Below are 23013 nucleotides of genomic sequence, written 5' to 3'. Positions count from 1 at the left end.
ATCACAGTGTTTTTTACTTCTAAAATTTAGTTGACCAATTTAGCACAAGAGTTCTTTCAATGAGCACAAAATGTGAGGGCTCTCAGGAAAATTTCTATCAAAATCTAAGGACCCTTTTATGATTTGCACTCTTCTACCTAGTCTTTATCCTAAAGATATTTTTTTCACACAATCAGAAGGCCGTACAACTAGAGTATACAACTATGTACTGGGGGACTTTGGGGAGAAGAAGAAGGAAAAAAACAGAATTTTTTTTCTTCTGTTTGGGAATTAAACTGCTGGCTTGTTGCCGTATAGGAATGAGTTGGTAATAATAGTTCACTTGACATGTTAGGAGAAATTATTCTAAAAATTCACCAGCTTGTTTTAGTAATTTGTTTTAGGATCTTTTTGGAGGGGGGAATTACCTTAGAGATTGCTTTGCATTTTGATTTTGGGATTTGTTTTCTAGGGAGCAAGGAGAAAATGATAAAAATCAACCAGTAAAGAAATAGTAAAAAGTGGTTTATTTTTTAACTTTCTGTTGGAAACTTGGAAAGTCTGCCAAAGTTCAGAAATTGTTTGGAAGGTGCACTTCATCCTGATTTATTTATCTTGACGGACACTCAGGTTTCCAGTCTGTAGGAAATTACTACAACCCCAGAAGAGTCAGAATAGTCTAAAGGGGACCCCCAAAGACTTAACCTTGAGTTTGTAGAAATGAATTCCAGAGTCAGTAGCCAAGGATGTGGCTGAGAATGTGCAACAAAATTCAGAGTCCTCTTGCCAGCACTCACACATTGCATCTGGGTTCTCTGTGGGATGAGCCGCCAGAGAACATGAATTGCATTTCCCCAATGGCTGACTGGGAAATCCGCCGATGAGAATGTCTCTCCGCCCCAGCTTAGCTTTGTGGAGTGCAGGGTTTTCCAAGATCTAGGCGTTTACCCAACGTAGGTCACTGTGTGCCGAACACTTTCTTAATCATCCTGTTAATTCTGTGAGATGTATAATATTGTGACTGTTTTACAGATGTGACACCATACAAGCGCGAGGAAGGGAAGACATGGAGGCAGGAGGAGGAGAGAAAGTTTCAAGGAGGTAACAGAAAATGATGGCATGATCAAAGCAAAGAGTTTATGAAGGAGAAAAATAAGAGGCATGACTTCTTTTTAAAAGCATTTTTTCAGGTAAGAGCCTTCTCATGCCCCTGGTTTTTCTTTTATTAAAAAAAAAAACCAGCTTTATTGGGATATAATTTACATACAATGCAATTCAGCCATTTAAACTGTACAGTTCAATGGCTTTGACTATAGTCACAGGTTGTGCAACCAGAGGTATGGCTCTTAAATGTGGCATATTCTTTCTTTGGCTGACTGAACAATGTGTCATAATTGCATGTCTGTTTTATTCAGACTTTTAGTTTCAGGCCAACTTGATTGAGTGTTCTCACTAGTGTCCATCTTAAAATATTAATGCCACCAGGAAGAGAAATATGTCTATCTAAAATAGACCTTGGTCCAATACCTAGGGCTGTACCAAGCAAGGACCGAGCAAATGGTCAATACTTATTTCACAACAATTGTACCATTTTTAACACGAGCCTGTTTGTTAGAAGGAATGATAGTAATTTCCATCATGGATTGAACTCGTCCCTGAAAATGAACATGCGCTCACAATCTCTGAGTTTTTCTCACCTCCCCTCCTTCCTCCCACTTCTTTCAGGTCAAAATAGCAAAACAGGACCATTCTAATCCACTTTTCTTGGAATATTTATGCTGGATGAGGAATACATATTTGCTACTGAAGACAAATAGTTATGCTTTTAGTTAGATATGAGAAGTAATAGAAGGAGGAATTATCAAAGTTTCAAAAACAATAATAAAGACAGGGAGGCCATTGCAAATTATGTGGGGTAAATTAAAGTAGGCATGATGATTTTGAAAAAAAAAAAAAAAGAGTGTGCATTCCTAGATCTATTTTATTAATTCAGGCACTTGACTCACCCAAACTACAGCACTTTAAATTCAAAAATACGGGGGCTGGCTCCGTGGCCGAGTGGTTAAGTTCGCGCGCTCCGCTGCGGAGGCCCAGGGTTCGGATCCTGGGCACAGACATGGCACCGCTTGTCAGGCCACGTTGAGGCGGTGTCCCACCTCTCACAACTGGAGGGACCTGCAACTAAGATATACAACTATGTACGGGGCGGGGAGGTTTGGGAAATAAAGCAGAAAAAAAAAAAAAGAAAGATTGGCAACAGTTGTTAGCCCAGGTGCCAATCTTTAAAAAAAAAATTTTAAATACGTAGTTTTGCCCTTTCTAGTCTTAATATGTGATCCATACACTGAGCTTGCTTTATTTTAGGGGTTCACTCTCCTTTTGGCAGATCGTTTTTGAGTGGTAGAAACACTATATTTCAAGCCCAAAGTTAAATGCACGGCCCTCCCTCCCTCCCTCCATCACTCCTTTTCTCAAATTGATCCCAGGCATCTTCTAGGTGCCAGGGATACAGCAGTGAAAAAAACAAATACTTGCTCCCATGAAGCTTATGTTCTAGAAGGAGAAAGCAAAAGGTTCAGAGTCATTCTCTGCCCTCGTTTGCATGACTACCACCTGTAGAGAGATCAGTATCCTATTTACATATGATAATATAAGAGCAAAGTGTAACTTAAGAATCCTCTCCTATCAGATGTAATGCTCTGGTGCGGGGAAGTTTGCTGAGCCTGGCTTTCTGTGGAGAACAACTGGGATACCAGAGTAAAGCTGAGGTTTTCATTGTGTTGCCACTCTGTATAACAAGCTGTAAGAAAGCTATAGCATTTCCTCTGCAACATGTCCAAACATATCCCTTTCAGCACATCAGAGAGAAGTTTCTACTACTCAGGAATTTTTCCTGCTGCAGAGGAATCAGATATCCATGAAAGCCGAACGAAAAGAAGAGAGAAGTGGGAAGGTATAACAGGAATCTCATTGTGACAATATTTGCTAGAAAGATTAATTCACTTTAGAGTGAGTCCATCTTGAGATCTATCCAAAGGTATTCAGATACTGAAATACCAAAAGGCCTTGTGAAGTGGTGGCATGGATCTTGAGTGTCATATGTATTTGCTTTGGTTTACTAATCTCATTCTCGAACTTCCCAATGCCAACTCTCATCTAGGCTTTTCCCCCGAATATCTGCCTCTCATTTCTCTTCCCGCTTGATTCTCTCCTAATGTTCCTCGTCAAAATGGCTTAGACCTTTGAGACACTGAAAGTGGCTTTGGGGGTCTAAAAATATTAACTTACTGTAGCAGGACAACCAATTCAGGAGATTAAATTGGGTGTTACTAGTATGCAATAAATGCATCGGGGGAATAACTAAGAGTTGGTGGATGCCATTGAGCTTGATCCTTATTGTAGACACTGAAATATCACGATAAGGAAGAATGTTGCTATGAGAGGTCGCTTAATATTAGTTTCAGTGTCATTATTTTCTCCTTTAAGAGGCTAAAATGCAGAACTTCTGAATAACGATAAAAGGTTGAGTCTGTGATTTTATTTTTAAAAAGCGAAAATTCTCCATATGTATACACAGAGCTCCAAGAGTAGCTTTAAATATCAGTGTTCTTGTCCTGCTCTCCCAAGTCATTTTTTCCCCAATACTTAAATTTAAGGAAAAGGGCAGATTTCAATCTTCATTTGAAAAGAAGGAATTGGTAGGAAGTTCTACAATGTTCCAGGACGTTGAAAATATTCACATTAGAAGTTTTTTCTAAAAAGCAAGGACAAAGGGTATTTTAAGAAAGTGTCTTCAGGGGCTGGCCTGGTGGTGCAGCGGTTAAGTGTGCAGGTTCCACTTGGGTGGCCCGGGGTTTGTCAGTCCGGATCCCGGGTGCAGACATGGCACCACTTGGCAAGCCATGCTGTGGCAGGCATCCCACATATAAAGTAGAGGAAGATGGGCATGGATGTTAGCTCAGGGCCAGTCTTCCTCAGCAAAAAGAGGAGGATTGGCAGATGTTAGCTCAGGGCTAATCTTCCTCGGAAAAAAAAAAAGAAGGTATCTTGAAATTGGCTGAAATTCTTTGCCTTCATTATATATTTTATTTATATAAAACATCCATCTCTTTCTGGAAAAGCTCTCTTCTGGTGATTGATCCAACCATATTGCTCCACACATCTGTATACAGTAGATAGTTCCAGGGAAGGCATTTGACCCAAGCCAGAACAATGAGAGATCTCTTACAGGATTTTTGAATTGGACAGCAGAGAGAGAAAAAAACTCAATGTCTCTTTAGAGGCACACTTGGGGATTTGGGAGCTGCCAGCACTTTTGGTTTCGATTTGTGGAAACCAGTTCCAAAGAAGACAGCCAATAACCAGAGATGGTGAGTCTTGGGGTTGTGCCAGTCCAAGGTTCCAGTCATCCTGAGGCTTACAGTGGAGACTGGTAATAATATTTATCTGGTCCTTATTAAGTACCAGACACTCAGCTCCAGGTGTTTCCATGTTTCTCATTGACTCTGAAAGTCCCATGAGATAAATACCATCATTATCATCCTCCCAGTTTTATAGATAAGAATATTGAGGCATAGGGAGGTTAAGTAACTGCAATAAATAGCTGAGCTAAGATTCAAACCCATGGGGTCAAACTCCAGAGTCAGTGCTCTGAACCAGTTTATTATTCTGTCTCTAGGTCAGTGAGTAATTTTCCTTATCAAAGGAAGTTTGAGTTGAGTATCTCCCACTCTTAGCCAAATTACGTAATACGTATTGTAGGTTTACTAAGTAAGACACTAGTGAAAGGAATCAAAGGAATACTTCAATCTAACTATGTCCCAAAGATACTTTAATGTCTTCCACCTCAAACTTGTTTCTCTTCCCTTTCTCACTAAATGACATTTTCATCCCTCCTAGATGACATGAAATCTTGGAGTCATTCTGGATCTCTTTCTTCCTAACCTCCACATCACTTCATTTTATATACCAAATCACTTTATTCTACAAATACATATTGGGCAGTTATGTGTTGGACGAAACCCTATCTTCAAACTGAAATTGAACATAAACTCACGTTCATTTACCTGTCATACAGCAAAGCCAGTCATCAAAACGTCAGGATTGTAGCAGAGAAAGAGGTTTATTACCAAAAGGCAGCCAGGCGTGGAGCTGGAAGTAAAACTCAAATCCACCTCCCCAAAGGAAAAAAGTTAGGGGTTTTGATCTTGGGTTTCGCGGAGAGGAGACAGTAGGAGGGGGTTGGGGGCTGAAGTTTTGAGTCCTCTGTGCAGATGTGACTGTCTTTCATATTTCTTCACGGGTCACATATGTGAATTCGGGGGTGGAGGTTCTATGTGTTGCATGTGGTGGATTTTTAGCCTATGATGTCTAAAGTTTACAGTCAGTCACTTTAGCTTCTCAGTGCGCCTGTGCAATATTTAGTCAAGCAAGGGGGCTGTCAGGGAGCTGCTCTCTTATCAGCGGTCTTCCTGTTGTTCTGCAAAACAAGCTCAGAAACTTCGGTTACTTTGTTTCCCACATCAGTCTGGTGAGTGCCTGGTTTCAAAACCAAGCCTCTTCTTATTCCCACAGCAAATGCCCTAGTTCATACAAATGGCGTTGACTTTCTTTAACCTTTTTGTGCCCTAGTTTCCTCATGTGTAAGATGGGGTCAATCATACCTACTCCAGGGGGCTATTTTGAGGATTAGATGAGATAAAGTATAAAAAATACTTATGACAATATTCAACAACTGTTAGGTATTTCTTCTAAGAACTAAATTCTTTCATGTGCTCATGGAGATTTTCATTACGTTTGCTTTTACAGCAAAAACATGATCTGTAATGGGAAAATAGACTCCAAATGAATACGCTTTCATATTTTTGTGCTTCTCTGAGTGACTTATATGATGCCTGCAGAAATCTTTCAACATAATATGAATTCTTAGAATACACAAAAAATCCCCACCCAAAAACCCAACAACTCTTTCCCCCCTCCCTAACTATTCTCCATTAGCAGATATGTCAAATGATTGTCATGTATCTGAAAAGGTCAGCATATTCATAGGAGATACTACATTCAAAGCGGGATCAAGCTATGAAGTATTAACAAGATAGATTGGCACCTACTACAACTTCCTTGATTACACCAAGTCAACCAGTCATGCACTGCATAACGGCGTTTTGGTCAAGAATGAATTGCATATCTGACAATGGTCCCCTAAGATTATAATGGAGCTGAAAAATTCGTATCGCCTGGTGTTGCAGTCCTTGTAACACAGCACAACACATTACTCATGTGGCTGCAGTGATGCTGGTGTAAACCTACTGTGCTGCCAGTTGTATAAAAGTACAGCACATACAATTATGTACAGTACATAATACTTGATAATGATAATCAACGACTATGTCACTGTGTTACTGGTTTATGTATTTACTATACTATTAACCTTTTTTTAGAGTTTCCTCTATTTATTAAAAAGTTTACTGTAAAACTATGCCATGTTACACTGGCAGCAGCCTCATATATCTTGTGTTTACTGTGTCTCTTTATTGCATCCATTTCCCTTGTGCTTGATTTAATCTCATGCTTTTTTTTAATAATCTTTTTTTTCTAAGATTGGCCCTGAGCTAACATCTGTATCCAATCTTTTTTTTTCCTCCTTCTTCTTCTCCCCAAAGCCCCCCAGTACATAGTTGTATATCCTACTTGTAGGTCCTTCTAGTTCTGCTATGTGGGACGCTGCCTCAGCATAGCTTGATGAGCAGTGCTAGGTCTGTGCCCAGGATCTGAACCAGTGAATCTCCGGGCTGCTGACGCAGAGCACACGAACTTAACCATTCGGCCACGGGGCCAGCTCCTAATCTCATGCTGTTTTGTTTATGATGGCCCCTAGGCATACAGAATCCACTGCTAATGTTGCCAGTAAGAGGCCATGTTGAGTGATTCACCTGGACCCAAAATTAAAAGTGACCAAGGACAACAAAGGTGGAAAATCAGCGATGGCTATTGCCAGGCATGCCCCATCCCACCATAGCTATGATCTTGAAGAACAAGAACAAAGTGACAGAATCTGTTAAAGGGTCTGCTTCAGTGAAGGCAGTGAGACTAACAAAAATTCGAGGAGGGCCTCTATCAGACATGGAGAAACTTACAAGGACCTGGATTGAAGACCAGAAGCGTATCCCTCTCAGCACTGTGACAATCACAGCCAAAGCAAAAAATTTGTTTGCAGTGTTGAAAAAGGCTGGACCTAACTACCATGTTGAATTTACTGCTAGCTCTAGGTGGTTTAAAGGATTCAAGAATTGTTATTCATTACATAATGAGGAAGTGAGTGGTGAGTCTGTGACTGCTGATGTGAAGGCAGCTGAAAACTTTTTGGAAATTCTAGATAAGCTGATTGTGGAGGAAAATTACTTGCCTGTGTAAATATTCAATATGGATGAAAGCTCCCTATTCTAGACATGGATATCTGAAAGGACTTTGATCCAAAGAGGCCAAGCCAATGCTAGGTTTCAAGGCTTTGAAAGACAGGCTAAGTCTTGCTTTGGGGCAATATTGCAGGCTACAAATTGAAACTCTTTGTGATCTGACACAGTGAGAACCCCAGGGCCTTCAAGCATATCAATAAACACACACTGCCAGTATATTACAGCAGCAATAAGAAGTCATGGACAACCCAGCTCCTCTTCCAAGATGTCCTCCTAAATTGCCATGCCAGTGAAATGGAGACGCACTATTTGGAGAATAACATATCTTTCAGTGTTTTGCTTATTGTTGATAATGCTTCCAAACATCCTCCTTTTTTTGGTGATCTTCATCTCACTATCAAAGTGGTGTTTCTCCCTCCAGACATTACCTCTGATCTAACCAGTGGGTCAAGGAGTTATAGCAGCTCTTGAGGCCTACTACCTGAGGAGGACCTTTACCCACGCTATTGCTGTAACTGAGGAAGACACTGATAAAATTCTGGAAGCATTACAACATCTACGACTGTATCGAGAACCTTGCTTGGGCTTGGGGTGATGTCACCAAGGAGTGTATGGATGGCATCTGGAAGAAGACACTCAAGAGATTTGTCCACGACTTCAAAGGATTTGCTAAGGATGCGGAGGTTGAAAAAATCAACAAGGCTTTGGTTGAGATGGCAGACAACTTTAACCTGAGTGTGGATGAGGACGTTGTTGAGGAGCTTTTACAGGTGGTTCCTGAGGAATTGACTAATGAGCAGTTGTTGGAACCAGAACAGGAATACATAGCTGAAAGAGGCAAGAGAAGAAGAAACTGCAGAAGGAAAAAGAACCATCAAGAAAATTCACAGTGAAGGGTTTAACAGAGCTTTTGCAGACCTCAACGAGCTCCTTCAAAAGTTTGAGAAGACGGACCCCAACACCAAAAGGTTTTCATTAATAGAGAGGAATGGTCATGGTACATTATCTGCTTACAAGCAAATCTATGATGAATAAAATAAACCAAGCAAAGCACCATGGACATATTTCCAAAAAGAGATACCCCCTCAGGAACCTCAGGCAGGTCCTTCAGGAGGTATTCCGGAAGGCATTATCATAGGAGACGACAGCTCCATGTGTTATTGCCCTTGAAGATCTTCCAGGGGGACAAGATGTGGAGATGGTAGACAGCAATATTGATCATTTTGACCCTGTGTAGGCCTAGGTAAAAACTAAGGCCTATGTGTTTGTGCCTTAGTTTTTAACAAAAAAGTAAAGACAAATAAAATTTAAAAATAGAAAAAAGCTTACAGAATAAGGATATAAAAAAATATTTTTCTACAGCTGTACGTGTTGTTTTAAGCTAAGTGTTATTACTAAAGGGTCAAAAAAATTTTTAAAAAGTTTATAAACAAAGTTACAGTAAGCTAAGGTTAATTATTAAAAAAAGTTTTTTAAATAAATTTAGTGCAGCCTAAGTGTACAGTGTCTATAAAGTCTATGGCAGTGTCCAGTAATGCCCTAGGCCTTCACATCCACTTACCACTCACTAACGCACCCAGACCAACTTCTAGTCCTGCAAGCTCCATTCATGGTAAGTGCCCTAGAAAGGTGTTCTTTTTGTGACAGAAATAGAAAAGGAAGACATAATGATCATCACGCTCAAGCTCATGATTTCCTCACAATTTTTTTTTTTAAAGATTGGCACCTAGGCTGACAACTGTTGCCAATCTTCCTTTTTTTTTTAAGGATTGGCACCTGGGCTAACAACTGTTGACAATCTTTTTTTTTTTTTCCGCTTTATTTCCCAAACCTCCCCGGTACATAGTAGCATATCTTAGCTGCAGGTCCTTCTAGGTGTGGGATGTGGGACGCCGCCTCAATGTGGCCTGACGAGTGGTGCCATGTCTGTGCCCAGGATCCGAACCCTGGGCCGCTGCAGCAGAGCGCGCGAACTTAACCACTCGGCCACAGAGCCAGCCCCTCACATTTTCTTTGTCAAGTATCTTCATTGCCTAGTTAAGGTTCAAGAACTTGGAAGGAGAGGGAGACAACACTTGTAACTGTCTGAAGAGTTACCTTGAAGGACTGATTTCCCTGCCTTTCCGCTATCGTCCATGGTACATACTAAAGACACCCTTGGCAGTATCAGGTCCTGTCAGAATTACAAAGAACCAGCTCCTTGGTTTGCAAACAATGGATATTCACTTGTTTTCAATTACAAAAGAAAGCACAGGGAGGGGAGGAAAGTAGTGAGTGATCACAATATTAAAGCTTCAGAGATTTTAAAAATAGCTTATTGGTAATCAACTCCAGATCAGAGTGTCCCCTTCTGTTCTTGATGGTGTTAAACTCCGAGATCCTGCCAAACCAATACTTCTCCAGGAAAACAGATTCCAGGCCCCTTATGAGAAACTTCAGTCTTATCTGTTGACCAATTTTTTTGGTAGAGGCATATGGTTCCTTTACTTTGATCCATCGGATTAGGGAAACTTTGCTACCTACATATCTGACATCTTCAGAGGTATTGGTGTCCATCTCAGAAAACAAAAATCAGAAACCTTCAGCACAATATCCAACAAAATCTCAGATTAAACACCTAATAAATATGACAATGAAAATAGAAGACAATTTAAGTGAATATCCATATAACTTCAACTTTAGGATGGGAGAGATATGTTTAAACAAGACAGGAAAGCCAGAAGATATAAAGACAGACAAGAGCTGACCAGATGAAAATTAAAAGATTTGGTATAAAGACATAAATCACGTCAAAACACAAATACTGAGAAACTATTTGCAACATAAAAAACTCGTGTTAATATTCTTACTACAAAAGGAACTCCTACGAATTCAAAAAATCATAAAATTGGCAATTAACTTTTCGAAGAAGAAATGCAAATAGTCATTAAACATGAAAAGAACGCTCAACAAAAATATCACAGATTTGCAGACTAGAAGTGAGGAAATAGGGTAATGGGTACTGATCAAAGCGTAAATCAATGCAAGCTGGACTCACTAACTTCTGGGAATCCACCTCTAACTACTTAAGTGTCACTATACATTATGTCTAAGAATGTTCATTACATTATTCTAATAGCAAAAGACTACAAACTAAATATACCCACATCAATTGGTTAATTTGAGGAAGCTCCATACAACAGCCTACCACGTCCCTATTAAAGATAAGCGACAAAACACACTTTGATTACTAAATACAAGGCATTGTTCCAAGTGCCTCAAATGTATGCATTTCATCTTTATAGAAACCCATGACTTATCTGTTTCATAGATGAGGAAACCGAGGCACAGAAAGCTTAAGTAACTTGTTGAGAAACTATGCTACACTGCTAGTTTTGAAGATGGTAAGAGCCAGAATCCAAGGAATGAAGACAGCCTCTTGAAACAGAAAAAGACAAGGGAACAGATTTTTGCCATCAGAGCCTCTGGAAGGAACCAGCCCTGCTGATACTTCAACTTTACCCCAGTGAGACTAATTTCGGACTTCTGACCTCCGGAACTGTTAATAAATTTGTTTTTTAAAGTCATTAAGTTTGTGGCAATTTTTTACAGCATCAATAAGAAACTAATGTATCATAAGGGATAATAAAAGCAATCCAAGGACAACATACTGTTTCCAGAAATGCCCTTACTGACGTTTCATGTAGGGCCAATTTGCTATCAACAGAAGGTTCTGTATTTATGAGCCCACTGGCGACAGCAGTGCTAGGTCTATAAGGAAATAAGTAATAACTTAGTATAGATATGATTTCCTTTTTTTTAAATTTTATTTTTTAAATTGAGGTATAGTTGACATTCAACATATTAGTTTCAGGTGTACAATGTAATGATTCAATATTTCCATATATTGCAAGGTGATTTCCTTTTTTCTTTATCAATTTTGGAAATTAGAAATCTATTACAAGAGATCAGCCCTATCAGAATATCCGATGGTTTAGATGGCAGTTTCAGAACACTAGGTTCTAAGTATGAAAATTTCACTGTAACGAAACAAATTCCCCTTACTTAGACATCACATGAAACTAATTTTTATCTCCCTACAAGAAAACATTTTGTGGAAATGCATATTCTAGGTAAGTTTGAAATTCCTAAGCTCAGAACATCTAAGACATGTACTCAAATGCCTTAGTGGTATACGATTTATAAAGATAAAGATAATTCAACAAACGCGTGTGGGTGTTTCTACTCCCACTATAAAGGCAATCAGATAAACAAAAAAAAGAGTCTAATCACATAAAGGAATATAAAACTATTTATTGACCACTGTTTACCAGTATTTACAATAAAGTAAACAATATACAGTTGGATAACATTCTGATTACTACAAAGTTACTGTTTTTCCTGGCTTCTGGTGAACCAGTAACCCAAAGACTGAGAAGTCTGAGCCTACATGTAAAGAATAAGTTGGGATAAAGAAAAAACATGCAGGTCAAAGAGTTTAGATTACAAGTTCGTTCACCCATTTATTCCAGCAGGTCCTAAATCGCCAATCTTCAACCATCTGATTCGGTTTCCATGAACAAAATCTTACACATTCCACGAATCATGTCCTCTTAGTCACTATACTCCAGGGATTTCAACTTCTTGTAAAAGAACGATTCACTAGAAGGAACCTTTAAATGTCCACTTAATTAAGTGTTGCTTACCTAATTAAAACACACCAGGATTTGTCTAGTTTTCTCATTTGGGTGGGGAGGTTGTTGGTAATGATAAAATTTTCCTTTCAGGGTTTTGCAAATAAACTTGCCATTTATATGACTGTAGGTATGAATTCTGATATGTCTAAATTTTCGAACTAATTACAAAATTACCTCTTTAATTTGAAAGGTTAAGGCTTCAGGAAAAATTTCAATTAAACTTCAAGTGATTTCTTTCTTAGGTTGCTCAAAATGATGGCATCCCAAAAACATAGGCTAATCTATGGTTTTGAAATGCTGTTTTGTTTTGGTGAATGATTAAAAAAAAAAAAAGAAAACCATTGACACATGTATTTTATGTATACACACATCAAAAAACCCCTAAACAAACAAAATCCCCAGTATGGTCCTTAGGCATACGAGTTAAACAAATTCTGATTGAGTTATGCCTATGGAGATTTTCCCCAACATTTAGAAAAGCTGTTCTCTAATGCAGAGGAGTAATATACCATGGTATCAAATGTTCTTCTCTGATAAAGGAAGCAACTACAGAAAGCTTTTATTTGTTCAAAGTAACCAGTGCTATAGATGCAAAAAAAACCCCCAACAACTCCCTCAATATTACTTCAAAACGAACATATCAAACTTGATTTTCATTAGAATGTAGTTATTTTTTCACACTAATAAACCAAAAAACCAAGACTGAGATTTTATATATATATAAATATATATAAAAAGCAATGCAAACAATTATTGAGCTTCATCTTCTGGACAAGAATGCCAAGTTAGTCTCTCTTCATAAAAAGCAATTACAATTTGAGGACATTTCATATTTGCCTCTTTTGCCAGCACCAAGTCTGCCTCATCTGAATCTTTCCTGTTGTGAGGAAAAAAAACATGCAGTTAAAAGTCTAAATTATTTTGGTCAACTGAGAACCATTCATTTAAGAAATCATAATTCAATCACAAAAGGTAAGTTCTTCAGGAAGGTTATGTGGTAATTGCGGCTATGTTCCAATAAAACTTCATTTTCCAAAACAGGCCAGTTTGCCAATCTTTGCTTTAAAACAGCATTAGCAAAAGTAACTGGAATCATCCTTTCCACAGATAATTACTCTCTACTTAATGATGAAAACTATTTATAAACCTTTCCTTTCCTAGATAAGGCTTCACAAGTTTTTAAAAAACATGCTTTACTTTAAAATATAAAAGCAATCACCTGCACACTTACCATTTCATGAGAAACATTAATTCTCCACTGCTGTCTGTGGCACCAATTATTCGTTCAGGATCAAGACCTCTGGCAAAGCCTCTTGGTTTATCAGCCTGCTTAAAAGAGGTTAAAGATTTATTTATATAAATGCTGCCAGACCTTTTTCCACATAGCAAACTAATAATATTAACTTCCACAGTTTTCATGATATGTAGCTTTTTTTGGGTGAGGAAGATTGTCCCTGAGCTAACATCTGTGCCATCTTCCTCTATTTTGTATGCGGGAAGCCACCATAGCATGTCTTGATGAGCAGCGTGGTGTATAGGTCCGCAGGTGAGATCTGAACCCACACACCCTGGGCCACTGGAGCAGAGCGTGCAAACTCAACCATTACATCACTGGGCCAGCCCTAATACGTAGCTTCTAAATAACTTTCCAATAGTGAAACAGAAGTGGCTAGGGCAAGAGCCCATATTTAGTACTAAAACACACAGTAATTCCCATTAACCTTACAAGCAGAAAAAAACAAATCTGGATGTCTAAAGTATTCTGGATTGCAGTCAAGAAAACAGACAACTTTCTTCATCCAAAGACATCAAAGGCAGAAGTGTGTGAGCACACAGAAAAAAACTAATCCCTTTATTTCTGGTAACTCTTATCAATTAGTAATCATAAATTCTTCAAAGTGTTTCAAATGACTTTCAGGAATTAGTCTAAAGTACTCACATATTTTTAAAGCACACACAAAACAGTAAAAACTTTAAAACTCAAGACTAGTCAGTATTGTAATCAATCTGAATTACAGGAAACCTTATAAAACACTCAGTGTAACCAGTGGTTCTCAAAGTGTGGTCTGAGAATCCTTGAGACCTTTTGGGAATGTCTATTTATCATCAAGGTCCCCTCTTCCATCTGTGACTTTATACCTCCACCAAACAACCTAACAGCAAATCAAATGCAGAAGTAGAACTGTCCTCTATTAAGCCAGACAGTGAAAATTTGCAAAAATGTAAAATGCCACTCTTCTCATTTAAAGTTATTTTTCATGAAGTTATAACATGCAGTAAGTTTTGCAATTCTTAATAGAAGACAAAACTATTTCAGAAACTTATATTTTAATTTCTAATACAGTTTAAGCAATGATAGTTAAAACTCATATAAAAAGTCCTTTGGGATCCTCAGTAATTTTCTGGAGTGTAAAGGTGGCCTGAAAGCAAAAAAGGGTGACAAGTGCAGAGACCAACAAAACTTTTCTCCCTACCAGACTTTTATATTAATATCCCATCTTTGGAGTAGGATTGCTTGGGTTCATTAGAATGAGGGCTGTAACATTCACTAGTTGTGTGGCTTTGGGCAAGCTAACCTCTGTGGTTCAGGTTCATTATCTATAACGCAGGAATAATTATGCTGTCTCACAGATATTTCATAGTATATGAAACACAAATTAAGTTACTTAGAACACTGGCATATTGTTAAGGGCTCAACACAGGATAACTATTGTTATTAAACAGTGCTTCTGTTGAGTATGTGGCTGACTTTCAATTTACCTATATCAATTAAGAGGTACCTTTTTGCTCGGCCTGCTAAAGCATTCAGAACCAAATTTATAGCCAACCCTGTTTCTCATCTGTAAAATGGGTATAACACCTATAGTCTTAATAGAGTTGTCATGAAGATTTAAAAGACTATCTAGAAAGTACTTGGCATCCAGTTCAAATGATCAAATTTTAAATCTAAAGACCTTATCAATAAGTCTGTATCGTACATTTAGTCCTTAAGCCTAAATACTAATTCAGAACCAAGACCTTTTTCCAAATTGGCATGCTAGGCCAGTAGGGAGGACAAGTATAATGTTTTTAAGTTGAGGGTAGAAGCAAGGAGTTACGTGATTTGCCCAAAGCCACAGAGACATTAGTAAAGCAAAGACTGGGTCAAAATACACATGTGGTGAATGAACCAATTATTCAAGCCAATAAAGCATACAAAGTTTTTTATTATCAAAGAGTATATACTTCAAAATCAAAGCACTATTTGGGAATACTTTGGCAATACAAAGATTGGCAATACATGCCGAAGTGAAGTACTTTCTGGTGGTCAATGCCGCTAATGGCTTACAATCAGGATGTGCTATGTATATTGTAAGGTACTTCAATGACCTAATCTTAGTGGTCTTTACATTTACAACTGCCTGTCTTGGATCACTGGAAATTGTCTGATCAGGGATCAAATCCTTGAATATACGCAAAATAACACTAGCACAACAATTTAAGTGGTATAAGAACTTACTGCACATTTATACAATGTAGGCTAAACCATGCCTATCCCTTTTGTCCTAAATATTAAGAATTTAGGAAAAGCTTTTTAATGATATTTTAAAAGTATCTGAGTTTTTAGAAGTATCTTAAAAGTATTTAAAATCAAGCCATCAACCTTTTACAAAAAGCCAGTCTGGTGGGCAATATTTTATACTTACAGTATCTCTTTTCTTCTTTGATTTGCTATCATCAGACTCACTGTCAGATAAAGATTTCCTTTTTGTACCATCTTTTTCTTTACCAGCTTTTTGAGAATTAAGAAATGCTTCAATTAACTCTGGACAATCTAAATTTTCTTCAGGTTCCCAAGTATTGTCAGCACTGTGTTCAGTCAAAAAAAAAATTCATTCAATTAAACATGGTTCATCACCATCATCCAGATCCACTAAATATGTATCTGAAAAGCTGTCCTCGGTACTGCAGATGCTAACCACTTCCTCCCTATCCTCCATTCTTTTGAGGGAATCTTGCTTACACTTGCTTTTGTGCTTACTTTCACAGCCTCTACCAAGTGGGCAATCTGCTACAATACCTGCAAGTTAACGGAATCTGATTTTAACAGAATAACTGGAGCTACTAGCTTTCCAAGTTACGTAGACAACCCACTTCAGAATTTCTCTGGAAATTTTTAGAAATGCAGATTCCTGATTCCTCCCCCAAATTACTTTATCAGATTAATCATATCTGCCTAGGGTTAGGGCCTCCAATACTTTGTGTGAAAACATAACAATTCTGAGGCATTTTCAAATGTAAGACAGTATTTTCAATTTCTGCTGGGGTGCTCAGAAATGACATACAGCAAGGGTTGGTAACCCAAAAGTCAAATCTAGCCTTTGGATGGTGGATAAACTAAGAATGTTTTTCACATTTTTAATAGGTTGGGAAAAAATTTCAAAATGAAAATTACACGAAATTTGAATTTCAGGGCCCATTAACAAAGTGTTATTAGCAGACAGCCATGCTCACTTATTTAATGTAGTGTCTATCATTGCTTTTGAACTATATTCGCAGAGTTGAATGTTTTGACAAGATACCTATGGCATACAAAACCTGAAGTATTTATCATGTAATTTTTTTAGGGAGAAAGTTTGCGACCCCTGATACAAGGCTGAGACGACCATTTCTGCATGTTTTTCAGAAGAGCTGGAACAAAAATGAGTATCAATTGCCAAACGTGAAAGTAAGATCATCCTACACTAGTGACAGGCTTACTAATTCTGTGTGCTCTCATCCAAAAAGCCTTTACAGAACGAATAGGATGAAACTACTCATTTTAGAGATGCTGGGAAAGGTGCCATTAAGTCCTGGTTACAACTTGGTCTGTTGACATCCTAAGACTCTACAATTGGCAAATCTAAATTAGAGGGTAGAGGAGGACAAAAGAGCTGAAGTGGAGCCTCCGTTCTGTAGTGTTATTTTCATTACAGCCTTCTATTATTAATTAATGCATTACATTGTCCATAGCAGGTTCTCAATCAGAGTAGCAGCCTTAAGTTTGGAGAGAAAGAGGGAGTTAATTTGCTAACACTTTGGTGGGTAGGATGTAGACAGACTCTAGTGTCTCATGGGATTCTTAAAAAAAAAAACCAAAACCGCCTACCAAGGTAATCAATTCTTTGGCACTGGTTAAACCTACTTTTAAAATAGTTGAGACTTACTTTTGCTTGGTTCTGCCAGCTGCAGGAAATTCTTCTAGTGGTAAATTATGAACTTATGATAAATACTTAAGCTCAACTAAGGGTACTAAGGGTACCAGAAGGATAAAATAGGGAAACCTAAATCTTACATTCAACTCATAATACCCAAATTGCTATGGAGGCGACTTTACATGTAAACGTTGGGGGAAGTAGAGAACAGACATCTGAAGCCTCGTAATTTGACCATCATATCCCGCATCTCCACCATGCTCAGAAAATTGCTATTCATCTCCACAGAGACATTTTCAACAGTCCCTGCCCATGGAGCCTTGCTGTTTTTGTGGTGTACAGCAGAAGAATCAAAATAGATTAGTACATGATAAACCTAAGTTAAGAGTATAATTTCTGCATGTAAGTTACTTACAAGACATCTAACATTATAAAGAGTGATTATGAGAGGAATTAGTAACAAGCAACATGAGGAACTAGGGAGCTTAAAAAATGCCCAGACTCTACTTCTTAGAGATTAGGATACAATAAACCCAGCATAGGACCTGGATTACGATGAGCACTTCTGTTTAAGACTCACTAATCTACATCATATAGCTTCAATGTTTTTAAACGCCCTCTGCACGTGGGGAAAACAATGTAAATTAGGTATTCTAATTAGTACAAAATCTACATTAAAACACATCACCTACATAGTAAACTGCACTCTATAATTCTATAAATTTGACTCTCCAAGGTAATTAACTTCAAATCTGCTTGGTTACAACTTTGAGCTAAAGAACTGACTCTTTTTAAACAGATCTCAAACAAGATAACCCAGACTAAAGGTGTCCTTTAAATTTGAAGAAACCTGTGGGAAAACTGGCAAAAGATCTCAGGCAAAAAAAATCTTAAACACCACTTAGGTGCAAATATATAATAAAAAGGATGTTTCTTACTCTGTAAATCCCTTCCACTTGAGGAAATACTCCACTTTCCCATTCACTACACGTCGATCTAGTACTTTTTCCACCACAAATTCTTCAGGCTCTGCCTCTTCAACTTTTTTACTCTTTCCATTTTGTTTCTTTCCCATTTTCTGCTAAAACAAAACAAAAGAGAAATTTAAGAAACATCTCTTTTGATTTTTGAGTACACTTTCAAGGCTAAATTGCTTAATCATTGCATCTGACACCTAAATTCTTACTTCTATACCCCAAGGCAGACATCTTCTGAAAAGATAAAAGTCAACGGATAATCAATAAAATAAAGGCATGCTTAATCCTGATGGTTTAGCTCAAGCCTATCACCCACCACCCTTCACTGAAATAATTCAATCAAAAATATTTTCTGGAAAATACTGGTATCTTTTCCGGGTCTTATTTTTGTCTAGTCTCGAAGACCAAGTTTACTAGAGTTTTCACTCATTTTAACTGCAACACAGGAAAAAACAACTAGAAAGTATTAGAGAACGATACAGAGGAAAATTAAGTAGCAGTGACAGGTTTTATTAAGTGAACCACAGACCCATTAAAACTACGGCCCCCAAACACTAAGATCCCCTTTCCCAATTCAAACACCAATGTTAAAAATGTCAACAATATAGAAAAGAGATATGTGCACAACGAAAGCACGTTTCAGAATCCTGCTATTAATTGCAGGGTCAACCAAGGAGACCATGAATAGATTTAAAAGGACGGATTATTTTTCCACAATCTCTGTAGATAATATTACTGACTACTTGGAACAAAGGTATAATGCTGTCACTTCAAGAGACTAACATGCTGTACTATTTTTATTCTCTGTGAAAAAATTCTCCTTTCTTGGTTTCTCAAGACAAGGAGTCTAAACTGATAGCCAACGAAACTCACTTTAAATGAGTTTCTAGGTTTTTTCCTTGTGTAACACTATTTGTGAGCAGCAGACCAGGCTCAACCTGCCATTTTCCAATAACTCAGATTTGTTACGAGGATTGAAAATGGATATTTTTAAAAAACAGAAATGGTTAACAGAAGAGAGTGAGAGGGCAAAATCCCAAACGTTATGTTCATTTTAAAATTATTTCATCTTAAAACAGGTGCTATTAACAAATCTTAATTGCCTCATCACTAAAGTCATCTCTCAATATAGCATACAAGTTAACAGCAATGCCTCAAGATTGCAAAAAGACATTAAAACCATCTAGTCATTCAGAAGTCTACACACAAAGAAATAAAAATCCTCCAGAATTTAAAAAAAGTGCAGCAAACATCTGATTTTGTTGGATACCATCTCCAAGTCAGGCTTTACAATTTCCATTAGTCAAGATACTTGGGTATTGTACCCAGCCAGATAACTTTCTGCTTCTGTATAGCAAAAGGAAGCTTAAGAATGATAGTGGGAGGAGTGGAGAAAACTTGGTTGTAGGCAAAAGCTTATTATATACTGATCCTAAATAAAAACAAAATAGCTATGTCCATGAAGGTAAGAGGTTAACAGAATAAAGAGGATGACAAAAATAAACACAGAAAATGAAAAACATAAAAACACTAAGAAAAAAATTTGGCATAAAAAATCAAGTACTACTATGGCACTCATAAGCTAGTTTCAAGTGCTCATCTGTTTCTTTTAAAAGAAAATTCACTCACTTTACCATTTAAATCATAGTACACATCTCACAACACTATTTTAAAATGAAAAGTCAATAAAAACTTTTAAAGTTGTCAATTTGTGATCCTTTAAAAAAGGATAAAATATTTAAATATCAGTAAGTTACAGACACTGAAGACTATCAAACTGTGTGCAAAAGCAATTTAATTTTAATAGAATTATCTATTTGCTTACTTTCTGTATCTATATTCATCCTCAAAGCCTCATGGACAGCTAGTTCCTTTCCCATCCAATACTTGAAGAACACAAGTGACCATAAAGCCAATTCATTATCTCTACTTTGGTTTACTGCTTATGGAATTTTAGGAACAGTTCAATCCTGAGGGGTGATAGAAGATGCTATGTGTGCTTTTTCCATTGATGGCTTTGATGGGAATCATCTGTGCCACACAGACTCACCAGATAAGCTTCATAGTTCATTTTTTGTTTCCTAGGACATTTGACTTAAATGTGCAAACTAATGATGGCACAAATTAAAATCACCAACTTGCCCCTTTTAGTGTGAAACCCAAGAAGAGAATATACAAACCAAAACCAAGTGTTTTGCTTTATTTAGATATTAACACTCACCTTTATATGCTTGCAATTACTATTAACACAATATGTTAGAATTAAATACTATGGGAACCATAACGTTGAATTTCGTGATTTTTATATGACTATTCCAGTGTTTTTAAAAAGCTGATAACTAGACATGGCTTTACACATTTGCAGAACTTTTAATGAAGTCTGACAATGCAAACTTTGGATTTAAGAAACTGCTAGAGAGAAAAAATTGCTCAAAAGATCAAATCCTTTCTCGTTCCTGGACACACGCGATTTTGTTCGTCTTGTGTACTAATAACACTGCAATGATTTAAATTTAAAGCCCATCTGTATTTTAGAATAAGCAAGTCTGAAATATGACATGACGAAAGTAATTTGGAAGATTCACTGACTTTTTGCCCCAATTTAAGCGTACAAGGCGCCTGTTCTTTAAACAGGGCAATACTGAAAATACTTGCTTTCTCTAGAATTCAGTACAGAGTGATTCAGGGGATATTATGCCAATCAAAAAGGCTTCACTGCTTAGTCTATGCTTTGTAACATATTCTTCCATTTACATAAATTTGTGCATTTTTATTACAAAATAAAAACAGTAAAATTTGTATTGTGCTATCCTCCCAAGATTAGCTTTCTTTAAATGAATTAAGATACTATTAAGCCAAGTCACTAAGTATCTCAACATAACGATTTCGTTTTGGCCCCTAATTCTCTCCATAACAACACTGGGGAGAGTAGGGACTGGGGAATATATATAGATGTAAGTTTCTCAACCACAGAGATGCAAAGTTATAATTTTTGGGGAAAAAAAATTGAGTTAGATCCTTACATATTTTAGGTTTTCGTTAACTTACCAATGTAGTTTTATTGGAGGCCATTTTTTATTGCAGACTTGAAGAGCTATTACTAGAAAAACGCATGACAGTTAAAAGGAAGTTTGCATGACACAAAAAAAGTAGGTAAACACAAGTTTTGTTTGGATTGCAACCCCAGGTATGCAGCGAATATTATCAAACATGTATACAAATCCACTGAGAAGCAGTTTTGAGCTCCTGTGTTAATTAGACATAATATGCCTGAGAGTACATCAGTGTTCTAACATACGGGTCTAGGAAACCTTACTGGGGACATTGGTACTTGAGACAGCTTCACTGGTTGAAAACAGCAGATAAACGTTTTTTCAATTCAAACCCCACTTACACCGTACTATTTTTTTAAAAAATGGCCAAATATTTTGGTTCAAAATCGGACAACTACCCAATCACAACGGTAAACTACCGTGAATTTTTCCTCTAGATCTCTTAACAGGCCGAAGAGTCGCCTGCGTAATCCCAACTTGGTTTCTTCTTAGAACCCCTCCCTCTTCCCAATCACTAGTTAAAAAACTAAAGGAAAAACAGAGCGAGATGCTCCAGTCCCATTTCGTGCCACTTTTGAAAACGCATCACCTCCTCTGTCCGTCCATCTGCTCCCGCTAAGCCTCAGGCCCCACCCGGCTTCTGCGGCCTACACGCCGGGCGCCCGCCCCCCACCCGGGAGCGCGGGCCGCGTGGTCAGCGCAGCCGCGGGGAGAAACAAAGGCCGCGCGCGGGGGCTCAAGGGCACTGCGCCACGCGGCTCGCGCCTCCCCCGGCCGCGGCCACATAACGGAGCGCCCGCCGCCGACTCCGGGAAGCGGGCCGCGCGGATGCGGGAGAATGCGCCGCCCTCCCCGGAGGCCCCGGTCGCCGACCAAGCCCGGGAGGGGGAGGAGGGCCCCTCATCTCGATTCGGGATGGGGGAGGGGACAGGGAAATACGCTTTGTCTAGAAATAAGGTGGCGGACGCCACAGCTCTCTACGCTCTCGGGGATAGTCTCGTGCCCCCAACTAGCTACAGGCGCCGGCGCAGCGCCAGGCCCGCCGCCGGGTCTCTGCTCCTTCCCGCCACCTCCCGACTCGGGGTGGGGCGAGAAGCGGGGTCTGGGGGGCCTGGGCCGCATGTGCGACCTAATGCAGCACCACCGAGGAAGAGCTAGAGAGAAAGAAAAACACCGACTTCACCGCCTCCGAGCTGCTCCGGGTCCCGGGTCTGCGGCGTCTCCGGCCCTGCACGCCTCCAGCTCCAGCCACATCCGAGGGGGAGGGGGCCGGGGAGCTGCGCGCGGGGCCGCCGCGGGGGGGAGGGGATGGCACCGCCCACGCCGGGCCGCCGCCAGGGGCGGGGCGGGGGGGCGCGCGCCCGGCGGGGGGGAGGGGCCGCGCGGCGCCGCGCCCGCCGGGAGCCCGGGCCCAGGGGGAGGGAGGAGAGCGGCGGGGACCGCAGCACTTACCGTGCGCAGCGTGGCGCCGGCTGGTCCCCGGAGGGCAGGGGAGGGTAGGGGGAGGGAAGAAGGAGCGAGGACTGGGACGAGAGTCTTCTCGGCGGAGGCGTTTTTGCTTCGCAGCAGCAGCCGGTGGCGCCAAAGCCGGGCCCCGCCCACTTCCTCGCCCCTGGGGGTGGGTGCCTCCAAACGCTGGGGGTGAGGGGGTGAAGACAAACTTGGGTGGGAGGAATCGGGGACGAAGAACGAGGGCCCCTTTCGGACCACCCTCTCCAAAGACCTCTCCTGAACCCGAG

The 23013-nt window shown here is 39.3% G+C and overlaps 1 protein-coding gene across 12 annotated transcripts; it reads right to left on the bottom strand.

Moving 5' to 3' along the window:
• Positions 1-11667: 11667 nt before the first annotated feature.
• Positions 11668-22867, bottom strand: CBX3 (chromobox 3). Of its 12 annotated transcripts, none has more exons than XM_023639400.2 (6): positions 22727-22867; positions 21270-21321; positions 18183-18325; positions 15757-15919; positions 13302-13399; positions 11668-12947 (listed from the first exon to the last, which is right to left on the bottom strand). In XM_023639400.2, the coding sequence occupies exons 2-6, from the start codon at positions 21291-21293 to the stop codon at positions 12821-12823; spliced, it is 555 nt and encodes a 184-aa protein (XP_023495168.1). In that variant the 5' UTR covers positions 21294-21321; positions 22727-22867; the 3' UTR covers positions 11668-12820. The 12 variants fall into 12 exon arrangements, with proteins under 12 accessions (XP_023495168.1, XP_023495170.1, XP_023495172.1 ...); XM_023639402.2 differs by having other exon boundaries at positions 13302-13396; XM_023639404.2 differs by having other exon boundaries at positions 18183-18322.
• Between the last annotated feature and the right edge of the window lie 146 nt (positions 22868-23013).

This window comes from Equus caballus, chromosome 4 (genome assembly GCF_041296265.1).
Source record: "Equus caballus isolate H_3958 breed thoroughbred chromosome 4, TB-T2T, whole genome shotgun sequence".
Taxonomy (NCBI): Eukaryota; Metazoa; Chordata; class Mammalia; order Perissodactyla; family Equidae; genus Equus; species Equus caballus.
Note: the sequence above shows the minus strand (reverse complement) of the source record. Positions and strands in the feature narration are given on the sequence as shown.

Excerpts from the sequence above, each read along its gene's own strand:
- CBX3 (XM_023639400.2), bottom strand. The coding sequence starts at position 21,293 with ATGGCCTCCAATAAAACTACATTG. Across the intron at positions 18,326-21,269 it reads CCTCCAATAAAACTACATTG|CAGAAAATGGGAAAGAAACA; the intron begins GTAAGTTAACGA and ends GTTTTGTTTTAG. Across the intron at positions 15,920-18,182 it reads AAGTGGAAGGGATTTACAGA|TGCTGACAATACTTGGGAAC; the intron begins GTAAGAAACATC and ends GACTGAACACAG.